Raw genomic sequence first — 10535 nt, forward strand, 5'->3', positions numbered from 1 at the left:
ACCACAGGAAACCACTGCCTAGTCACCAAGTCCTAATTTAGGCTCTTAGTGTGCACTCAGCCTCTGAGTAGCTGAGAGGCTGGGGAAGAGGAACCCCAAGAAGTGGAAAGTTGCTATCTCCCAGGAGAGCAATTAAGGGATGATTCCAGCGGGTGCAAAGTCACCTGGAACAAAGGTTGGTGAGCTGTAGATGGAGTTGGGTTGTCTGCGAGGAGGAGGCAAGGCTGTTATGTAGCCACACAAGCAGCTGGTGGCCAGAGCACTGGCCTGGGAGGTCACTAAAGGCCCTCACCTTTCTCTCCTGGGGTTCCAAGACCCAGGCCCAGTCAGGGAAGGGTCATGGAGGGGCTAAGGCACCTGGGTCTCCATCATGGATTCTGCGGTCCACAGACACCCTCACCAGCCCCCGCCCCAGAGGAGGAAAGAGTTCAGCGCCCCACAAGTTGGCAGGGCTCTGGGAAGGGACTGGTTCCGCAGGGCCTGGCCACGCCCAGATGTCCAGGATGGAACAGCCTGGGCCTGGGAAGCGTGGCCAAGGGTCATGCTAGCTGGCTCTGAGTTGGGGCTCAGGCCCCAGCCTGGCTGGGTGGACTGGGGTCTCCATCAGATAAGGCCTGGCCCACGGGGACATGCGCACTGGAGGAAAACGGTCCCTGTCCCCGTGCCCCTCCCCCGCACACACTGTCCGCCCAGAGCCTGGCTCTGATTGAGCCTCGCTGAGACACAACAGGGCTGCAGCTTCCCTGTTTCTGCCGGGCCCTCCAGCTGGCCCTCCCCCGCTCAGGCCGCTGTTGTCCTCACTGACTCGGCCCCAAGATGAGCCCCGTGCGTCCAGTGCTCAGCACACCCTGGGTTCCAGGAGGGGACGCAGGGCTCCCTCCGTCCTGGAAGCGGCTTCCGCACTCCGGAGAACGTGCCCGTTTCAGGAGCGGCCAGGCCTGGGTCTAAGGCCGCTTCTGGCCACCGTCCCCTGCTGCTCAGGTTGCCTCCCGCCAAAGCCTTGTGGGACCACCCGCTCCTCTGCAGCTCCATTTTCTGGAGTTTCACCAGTCACGCCCGCGACCGCACAGGAGACCGCGGCAGCTTGGGGCCGGGCTACCGGGGCTCTAGGTGGTCTTGGGCGCGGGCAGGCGGCACCCGGACTAGCCGACCGAGAGCGCGCCCCGGACGCGAGGACGGGCGTCGCGCGCTCCCGAGACCCCGCCCCCTCTCCCGGGAAACCCCGCGCGCGCCGGGGGCGGAGTGTCGTGACGTCATCAGCGGGCGCCGCGCCCCAGCCGGAGGCGGAAGCCGCGGCGACGCGAAGCCACGTGCGGCGCCTCCCGGAGTCGGAGGCCGACGAGCGTCGCCGGTGAGGCTTGGCGGGGCTACGGTGGCAGAGCGCGGGTAGTGTGGGGGGCGTCTCCCCGGCAGGCCCTGCACGTCCTGGCAACCCCCCATGGCCGGGCCCAGCCCTGTTGCCGGCCTGGCCTGAGCCGCCGCCCCCGGCCTCTACGCAGGCCAGGCCGATGTTGCTGTTTACTGCCTGCTGCACGGCCCCAGCCTCCGCTGAGGACCCGTGCATTTGCATCGCCCCGTCACCCGTCTGCCCAGGAGCCCCTCAGGGGGAGGGTGAAGAGAGGGGATTCTGCCTGGCCTGGAGGTGACCTCGTGGGCCCCCCCTGTGTGGTCTCTCTCGTCTCACAGCTAGAGAACGGGAGCCAAGCTCCCAGAGAAGGATGCCGAGGGAGAGGGTCAGGTCCTTACTTTGTGGGAATCCTGGGACCCGGCCTCAGCCTCTCCGTCTGAGGTTTGGGCTGATGGCTCTCGTCTTAGGACCAGACCAAGAAGGGCTTTCTCCCTGGATACCAGGGGCACAGTCCTACCTCCTGGCCCCTTACACGTTCATGCCCACACACCTCCCAGGTCCCCAGCACCTGCCGGACCAGCAGCACCATGAGCTTCGTGGCCTACGAGGAGCTGATCAAAGAGGGTGACACAGCCATCCTGTCCCTGGGCCATGGCGCGATGGTGGCCGTGCGCGTGCAGCGGGGGGCCCAGACCCAGACCCGGCACGGCGTCCTGCGGCACTCAGTAGACCTCATTGGCCGCCCCTTCGGCTCCAAGGTGACCTGCGGCCGAGGCGGCTGGGTGTACGTGCTGCACCCCACGCCGGAGCTCTGGACACTGAACCTGCCGCACCGCACCCAGATCCTGTACTCCACCGACATCGCCCTGCTCACCATGATGCTGGAGCTTCGGCCTGGCTCCGTGGTCTGTGAGTCCGGTGAGTTCCGCAGGCTGCCTCTGTACGTGGAGGTGGAGGTTAGACCCAGTGTCCAGGCAGAGGCACAGTTACTCTCCATGTTTCTACAGGGTCTTTCTGGGGGGCTCACTGCAGCGAGGGGGGACAGACACAGGGAAGCTGGTTTAGGAGACTGGTGCTGTCCTCCAGTGAGCCTTGATGGGACCTGACCGAGGACAGCGTGCAGGAGGAGCGGGCGCCCAGGGGGAAGCCTTCCTGTCTGAGGTGGGGAGGGGTGGTGAGTGCTGCTCGGCGCTGACCAGGGTGCTGACAGAAGGGCAGGGGCGCCTGGCCTAGCGGTCCCTCACTGCTGCGGATGGGAGCCAAGGCCCAGGGCTGAGAATCGCCTCTTTCTGGAGGGAGGCCAGGGCTGCTCCAGGGTGCTCACTGTGGGGGAAGAGCCTGCCTTGTGCTCATCCCAGGCCAGCGCCTTCGTCACTGAGGCCAGGCCTGGCGTGCAGATGGAAGTACCTGAATTCAGATATTCCCAGACTCTGCATGTGTGCGTGCGCACAAACACGTACTGGGGACGGAAGCTTGCAGCCAGACCCAGGTGTGCCTGGATTTCCAGAACGTTTCGCACGCCCCGGGCCCCTGTGCTCCAGGCTCATGAAGAGTTCCCAGCAGCACTGCTGTCAGCTTTTGGAGGCTTCAGGCCGTCTCTTCCGTCTTTGGGCCTCGGTTTCTCCATGCAGATGATGGGATGGTTGCTTTTGCCCAGCCAATCACTTTGAAATGGAGAGAGTCAGGTGCAGAATCTGAGCCATGAGTGGGTTTAGAGAGTGGGTGGGGGCTGGGCAGGGGCCGGCCGCTCAGCACCAGGGGAGCTGGGGGTGGACAGGATTCAGGGCCAGTTCGTCCCCTGCTGTCCCCCACCCCCACCCCCGGCCACAAGGCATCCACGGCCAGGGCCTGGCTCCACTCAGCTGAAAAGCGCGGTCAGTGAGCGGGTTTCCGGGCTCCTCTGAGGTGCCAGCTCCCCTTCTGGGAACCGTGGGTAGAGCCGCGACAAGTCAGGCCGGGTTTCTGCTTCTCAAAGGGGAAAGACAGTGGGCCCAGCATGACCGTCTCAGTGTTACTGCGGACTGGGGGCTGCGCTTTTGAGGGTGACTGAGAGGTGTCCCTCTGGCTGGGCAGTCAGGGAGGACCTGATGGGGAGCCGTGAAGAGCCACGGGGTAGGGTCACCCTGAAGGAGAGCCTCGCAGAGACCCTGCATGGGGGACTATCGAGGCCAGGATGGCAGGAGCAGGAAGGAGGGCAGGGAGTAAGCCCACTCGGCCAGGGGTCACGAGGAGTCTGACTCTGCTGTGGAGCAGAGGCCTGGTCTGACAGCGGCTGTGGAGACAGGCCTGAGGGCAGGGCTCAGGGGCTGTAACGGGGGCAGGGGGCCTAGGTGGGCGCTGTGGGCAGCTGGGGAGAAGCACCTCCTAGAGAGATGGGGGAGGAGGTGCCAGTGGGGGCGGGGGCGGCTCCGTGGCGTCTGGCTGGGCGGTCACCGCCCTGGTCACTGGGTACAGAGGCTGGGCAGGGAGTGGCCTTGGGCTGGACCGCTCCAGCTCTGCCCTCGTAAATGCTGGGCTCTGTCTGCTGTCACCGGGGAGGGGTCAGTGTGCAGTGGACACAGAGTATCTCCATCAAGCTTGGCACCTGGAGCCATGAGGGGTGGGGAGGCCATGGAGGGTGATGAGAGACTAGAGGCACCCCCTCGGCACTGCAGGACAAGATGGCAAGCAGGGCAGCCTGAGGCTGGAGGAAGACAGGGGGGATGACATGGGCGTGTTGGTCACCGTGTCACGGTGCGGTGTGCTCCCTCAGGGTGAGGGCAGAGCTCCCATGTGGCGGGAGCAGACTGGGGGCAGGAAGACGGACCGACTCCCATCCCTCGGGCCCATCCACCGCGTGCGGCAGGGCAAGCCTCTTGGTCTGCTCTGCACAGACCCTGCAGGGCCCTGGGGCAGTCCGGCCCCTCTCAGGATCCCAGTTGGGGCCCCTGGTCTGGGCAACAGGGTTTGCTCCAGAGCTGGGGTGGGCAGGGCTGCCCCCTGCCCAGCAGGACCTGCACCAGATCAATAGGCAGCTCCCCAGCCCCACCTGGGACAGTCCCTGTGTCCCGGGACCCCACGAGGAGCTCTGGACTGGTCCCTGCTGATAACCCCGGGCTCGGCTGAGCTTGTGGGCCCTGGTGGGTCTCCCCAGGGTGAAGGTGGGCCTGTCTCCCGCCTGACTCCCACCCCGCCCGGCCAGGCACCGGCAGCGGCTCTGTGTCCCACGCCATCATCCGCACCATCGCCCCCACGGGGCACCTGCACACGGTGGAGTTCCACCAGCAGCGGGCGGAGAGGGCACGGCAGGAGTTCCAGGAGCACCGCGTGGGCCGCTGGGTGACCGTGCTGAACCAGGATGTGTGCCGCAGTGGCTTCGGCGTGAGCCACGTGGCGGACGCCGTCTTCCTGGACATCCCCTCACCTTGGGAGGCCGTGGGGCACGCCTGGGATGCCCTGAAGGTCGAAGGTGAGCTGGGCTTCTGGGAGCGGAAGGGTCAGGGGGTTGGGGTGGGTCAGAGTGGCCCGGGGAGGTTGGGGGGTGGTTGGAGGAGTCAGGACTGGGGAGCACGGGGCTCAGCTGGGCCCCCGCCCCTTGGCTTGGCCCACTCCCACCCCAAGGTGGGTGATGTCTGAGGTCCCTGGGGAATGTCTGTACAGCCCTGTCTGAGTGAGAGGCGGAGCATGCCGGAGGTCAGAGGTTAGCCCCTGACCCCAGCCGGTCCCTGCAGAGTCTTCTCTCCCCACCAGCTGCAAGCCGGGCGAATGCACCCCTTTTAGGGAAGATGTTGGGTGCAGAGGCGGGGAGGTCGGCTCTGAGCCAGGAGGCGCTGGCGAGGCCCTGGGTTTTTCCCTTTTCTGGAGAAGTTGCTGGCTCTGGCAGCCAGGCCTCCCTGCCTCCTCCCCACTGAGCAGAGCAGCGGGAGGGGGAAGCCCGGAGGCCCTGGGGATGGCCCGCCCCTCTGAACGACGATGCTTGGCCAGTGGGTCCTAGTGGGTCCCCTGCCCACTGGCGTTGGACTCCCGTGTCCTCGGTCTGTACCCGGGTAGCCGGGGAGCACTAGCGCCCCCGCCCCCGCCCCTTCTGCTTGGCCCCCGATGCCCACAGGTCCGTCCTGCCCCCAGGGGCCCCGTGAGGCCAGAGCCGGGCGCGTGGCCTGGGCTGAGTGCAGGCGGTCCCTGGCCCGGGAGCCCTGCATGTGTTGTCCTGTCCCCTCCGCCCCACTGAGCCCTGCTCTCTGCATCTGCTTGTTCTGGCCCAGAGGCTCTCGACTCCCTCGTGGTCTGGCTGTTCTCCAGGGCTTGCCTGCCTGCGTGAGCCCGGCTCCGGCTCAGTGCAGCCCCCGGGGCTCGGCCTTACCCAGTGGGGCCACCTCGGCTGTGCACATAGGGGCTGGGCTCCGCGAGGTGACCCTGTGCCCTCCAGCTTGACCTCAACTCTGCCTCTGAGCCCAGGACTCCTTGCCGAGGCTGAGATGACCAGGCCTCAGGGACCTTTCAGGGCTGTCCCCAGGCACCTTCCCTCCCCCAGCCTGGCTTCCCCGCCCCTGCCCTGCAGGGGAGATTTGGGATGGGCCAGGGGAGATCTGGGATTGGGCCTGGGCCCGGCTGGGGGAGATGGCAGGCAGGAAGGGCTCCCACCCCCTCCCCCGCCCGTCATCCCTGAGCCTAGGGCTGGCTCTGTAGGCGCCTCCAGTTGCAGAAGCCAGGACAGCCTCTAATTTTCTGTGACAGCAGCCCCCGCCCCAGGCCACTCCTTGTGGCTGGAGCTGTTCTGGGCTCAGCGAGCGCTCCAGCAGCTGCCGTGGGGAGACTCCACCCTGGCGCCAGCCCTCGGCCGCCAGTGGGGGTCGGGATGGCCGTGCCCGCTGGCGGCCCATGGAGTGAGGTGGTGGGCTTGGTGCAGGCGGCCCCTTCCACGTGGGCCCTGCCGGCTCCTCCGCTCTGAGGCCTCAGCTCCTCGTGGCCGGAGGGCTTGGCCGTCCTCGGAGCCCGGAGCGGGGTTCCGGGCGTCCACGCCTCGCACAGCGGCGTCCCTCCCCACACCCACTCCTGAAGGGGCCCGGCTGCGTCTCCTCTGCGCTGAGGTCCAGGCCACAGACCCCTGGGCAGAGGGACGCCGGCGGGGGCGGGTGGGGGTGGGCTCTGGGGTGGCTGGGGGCGGGGCTTGGGGACCCGCCCTCTGACCCGGCCTCTTGCTCCCCTCCCCCCCCTCCCCGCGCAGGTGGGCGCTTCTGCTCCTTCTCACCCTGCATCGAGCAGGTCCAGCGCACGTGCCAGGCGCTGGCGGCCTGCGGCTTCTCGGAGCTGAGCACCCTGGAGGTGCTGCCGCAGGTCTACAACGTGCGCACCATCAGCCTGCCCGCGCCCGACCTCGGCGCCAGCCCCGGCCCCGACGCCGGCCCCTTCCGCAGCGGCACGCCCATGAAGGAAACCGTGGGCCACACCGGCTACCTGACCTTCGCCACCAAGACTCCGGGCTAGGGAGCCGCGCCCGGAGCTCCGGGGAGCTGGGACGTGAAGCTCGGGCCAGAGACTGCCTTGTATGGTCAGCTGCCGCCTGCCGGGGCTGGTGTTTAGAAATGGACTTGCAGCGGGGAGGGTGGGGCGAGGGGGCCTCCCCGGACGGCTGGCTGGGTGACGGGTAGGGGGGCTGCCGCCGTGTGCAGCATCGCGGCCCTGGCAGGGAGCGCTCCCGCCTGCGGCCCCACGGGGTCAGCGTGCCCGCCCTGCCAGTTCGTGGCCTCGCGGTCTTCACTGCCGCGGGCTCCTCCGGGTGGGCACGTAGCCCCAAACAGGGAGGGTGGAGGCAAAGGCCTGGGACGGTGGCCTTGGGCCCAGGGCCCCCACCGCCCGGCTGCAAGCAGAGAGGTGGCCTCAGGCCCGAGCTCCCACTGGGCCGATGCCCAGGTTCCCTCCTGGCAGGCCCCACCCACCACCTGGCTTCTCCACCCGGGAAGCGCAGCCTCTGAGGCCCGGCCAGAGCCTCGAGTGCGTATCCGTGAGAAGACAGCGTCACGTGGCGGGGAGACCAGAGCCGGACTTGGGCCTGCCTCCTGGCGGGTGGCGGTGCTAGAGCTGGTCTGCGTGCCTGCCCGGAGGGGCCCCGAGGTCTGGCTTGAGCTCCGCCCCGCCCTGCCCGCCCTCCAGTTCCGTATGGCCTCCCCCTGCACCCTGTTTCACAAAGGGCCTGGGTGCCTGCTCTGGTCTCAGCCCGCCCGCAGGAGCCTCGGTCACCCTGTGTTGGCACAAGAGCCCCAGGGGCCCGTGCTGGCCTGGGGCTGCTGCCCAATCACGCGCAGCGGAGAAATAAATGCTGTTGCCACCGCGCCATGACTGGTCCCCTGGTGCCTCGAAGCCAGTCCTCCACTCCCTACAGCAGCATGCAGCTGGACCTCGCCACACGGCCGCCCGGCCCCTGCTCCTTCCTCTCACGGGGCCACCGCCACAGGGCTGTGGACTCCAGGACAATGGCCTGGGACATGGTGGACAAAGGGGCCAGTGTGTGGCCACCCCCATCCGGCTGCAGAGAGGGCCGCTTGTTCCTGGAGTGGGGGTGGGGGAGGGGAGACATCGCTCCGGGGCTGTGTGTGTGTGTCTGTCCATATCCGGCTGGGGTGTGTCCATCAGTCCGTCCATGTCCGGCTGGGCCCGACCTCCCAGGCCTGCTGTTCTAGCCCCAGGCCACCACCCAGGTTTTAGGGGTCCTTGGGGTTGTGCCAAATGAGGTGAACCTCCAAGAGGACCAGTCTCCTCTTTCATGACGGGGTGGGGGGGTGGACATCCTGTCTCCTAGGAAGACCTATGTCCCCTGTGAGACCCTAGGGTCCCCCGAACTCCTTGCTCTGTTCCAGGGGTCAGGTCCCCCTTTAAGAACCTGTGCTGACCTCTGATCACAAGCCTAATGTGGGGACAGGAAGGGCCTGGGCTCTCCTCGGCCTTCCAGAGAGGCCTGTGGGGTGTATGTGTAGGGGGACAGGCCCTGTGCTTCCTGGGGTGAGGCTCTGGGGCCTGCACCAGGGTCCCTGTGAGCCGGAAGGGAAACCAGCCCAGGATGGATGACAGGCGGAGGGCTACCAGGTTCCGGGTCAGGATTCCTGGCCTCCTGTCCATGCACATGGTTATGCTTGGCACAGAGCTGCTCTTTTAAGGATGGATGGTCCTCCAGCCCCTCGACTGGGCCCACATACAAGCCCCCAGAGCTCCACCAGACCTCGATCCCATCCCAGGGGCTTCAGCCTGGAGCCCCACCTGGCCCTGAGCCAGCAGTGAGCTCCCGCCCACCCTTCAAAGCCCCTCAAGCCTCTCACCCCCGCCCCCAGATGGTCTCCCACACAGCCCTTCCCTGCGCCCCCGCACCCCAGCTCGCGATCTCCCCTGCAGACAGATGGCCAGAAGCCAGGCGGTTCCCTTAAATCCTTCAAATGGGGAGCGTGCCACCCAGGGCCCCTGGTGAGTGAGTGACCGATGAGCAGGTCACTTGGTCACTCCCTCGAGGCAGCAGCCTGGGGCTGGTCACAGGACAAGGATTCACCGGGAAAGTCCCGTCCAGCCCCAGACGTGCACCCCTGACTTTCAGTTTTTCCTCAAAGTCCTGGACCCACGTGGCCCCGGCCCGAGGGGTGTGATGCGTCACCCTGCCCCCCACCCCACCCCTGCTCCTGGGCCCAAGCCCTGGAGACAGCTGGCCTGGGTATGAGACTCACCTGCCCGAGGGCCCCAGGTCAGGATCAGAGCCCACTTCTGTGGGGGCCGCCTCCAGCCAGCTCCCCTGGAAGGCCCCAGGCCCTCCCCTCTCAGCCCCAAGGTGAGCTGCCCGTGGCCCCCCGTGTCCCCCTCACCCCATCACCTACCTCAGAGGGGCTCATGCTCTATGCCCAACCTGGGGTGGTGCGGGGAGGGACCCTTGAATCAGTACCTGCCTCGCAGGGTGTGGTCAGGGCTGGGGTGGGCTTCCCATCCCCAGCCCCCTCCCCATCCCCTTCTCTCTGCCTCCGTGGCCTCTGTTCTCCCAGGAATGTATGGCGTCTAGCTTGTGTGGGAGACGGGGTGGGCTGCTTGGGACCCTGGCCCGGGATTGGGGGTGGGGATGGTGCGGCTCCTACCCCATCCCAGCCCAGTGTGTGGGGAGAGAAACAGGCCTGTGCTGCAGAGGCGAGACTTGCCAAGATCCGGCCCACCCGCCCAGGACCTCCCACATCTGACACCCTGCTCGACTGTGTGGTTGTCAGCGTGACCATAGACGCCAAAGGGCAGACATGGCTATTGTGATCCTAGAAGGCTCCTTGGAAGAGGTGACGGTCCTGCATGTGGAAGGGCAGATGGGACTTAGAGGCAGGTGAGCAGGCGGCCTCCCCAGGCAGAACAGCTTCCCACGACCCGGGAGAGGAAGTTGAAAGCGCCAGGAGCGACTGCTTTGGAGCAAGGTTGAATCAGAGCGCAGCCTCTGGCTGGAAACTGCCAGCCACGTTTGCAAGGCTTCTGAGCTCACGCAGGTTGCAGGACCAGTTCTCCGCTCTGCCCAGGGGCTGCAAGGCTCCCATGCCAGCCGGGGCGGGGTGGGGGGTGCGCCTTCCTTCCATTGGCGCCTCAGGTGAGAGGGTCCTGGGTTGGGGGGTTGCCCCTGCTGGAGGTCTTGGTTCCCAGTGCTCCCAAGAGGGAGCAAGCAAGATGAGTCCTCACGGCAACCACCTTCATCAGCCTTGGGCGCCCTCACCCAACAAACGGGCTGAGCACCCTGGGGCGCTGAGCACCCAGGCCTCCAGGGCAGTCTGTCCTGTCCTCAAGGGCTCAGGGGAACCAGGCACAGATGGTGCAGGCGAGAAGTGCCTGCTCTTAGCAAAGCAAGCAGTGGGGGCAGGGAGGAACAAGAAGGCCTTGCCAGGACGTGGCCTCCGCAGTCACAGGGGAACAAGGACTTTGGACAGGGCCCCACAGGCCTCCCGTCCCCAGCAGGGATAGCCAGACCCCACACTGCCCTCCCGAGGATGCACTTAAGGGTTCAGGCTTCCAGAACCACATCCTCCCTCCCTCCTGCCTGCCTGAGGGGTGCGGGGGGAGGGACAGCTGCCACGGGATGAAGCATCACATGGATGTGTGGACAGTCTGTGTCCACAGTGTCTCGGTGACGGTCAACACCCGTGGGAGCCACCACTGCCTCCAGGAAGACCTCTGATCTTGCATTTGCCAAGGCCAGAATTTGAGGACT

The 10535-nt window shown here is 66.7% G+C and overlaps 1 protein-coding gene across 2 annotated transcripts; it reads left to right on the top strand.

Moving 5' to 3' along the window:
- The first annotated feature begins 1275 nt into the window (after positions 1-1275).
- Positions 1276-7658, top strand: TRMT61A (tRNA methyltransferase 61A). Of its 2 annotated transcripts, none has more exons than XM_042235572.2 (4): positions 1276-1642; positions 1906-2266; positions 4530-4796; positions 6552-7658. In XM_042235572.2, the coding sequence occupies exons 2-4, from the start codon at positions 1936-1938 to the stop codon at positions 6809-6811; spliced, it is 858 nt and encodes a 285-aa protein (XP_042091506.1). In that variant the 5' UTR covers positions 1276-1642; positions 1906-1935; the 3' UTR covers positions 6812-7658. The 2 variants fall into 2 exon arrangements, with proteins under 2 accessions (XP_042091506.1, XP_027813247.1); XM_027957446.3 differs by having other exon boundaries at positions 1276-1351.
- Positions 7659-10535: the final 2877 nt, after the last annotated feature.

Source organism: Ovis aries, chromosome 18, assembly GCF_016772045.2.
Source record: "Ovis aries strain OAR_USU_Benz2616 breed Rambouillet chromosome 18, ARS-UI_Ramb_v3.0, whole genome shotgun sequence".
Lineage (NCBI taxonomy): Eukaryota > Metazoa > Chordata > Mammalia > Artiodactyla > Bovidae > Ovis > Ovis aries.

What these genes read in the sequence shown, in the direction of transcription:
- TRMT61A (XM_042235572.2), top strand. Translation starts at nt 1,936, where the DNA reads ATGAGCTTCGTGGCCTACGAGGAGCTGATCAAAGAGGGTGACACAGCC. An exon ending in CTCCGTGGTCTGTGAGTCCG is followed by an intron (nt 2,267 to 4,529) that starts GTGAGTTCCGCA and finishes CCGCCCGGCCAG; the next exon opens with GCACCGGCAGCGGCTCTGTG. An exon ending in GGATGCCCTGAAGGTCGAAG is followed by an intron (nt 4,797 to 6,551) that starts GTGAGCTGGGCT and finishes CTCCCCGCGCAG; the next exon opens with GTGGGCGCTTCTGCTCCTTC.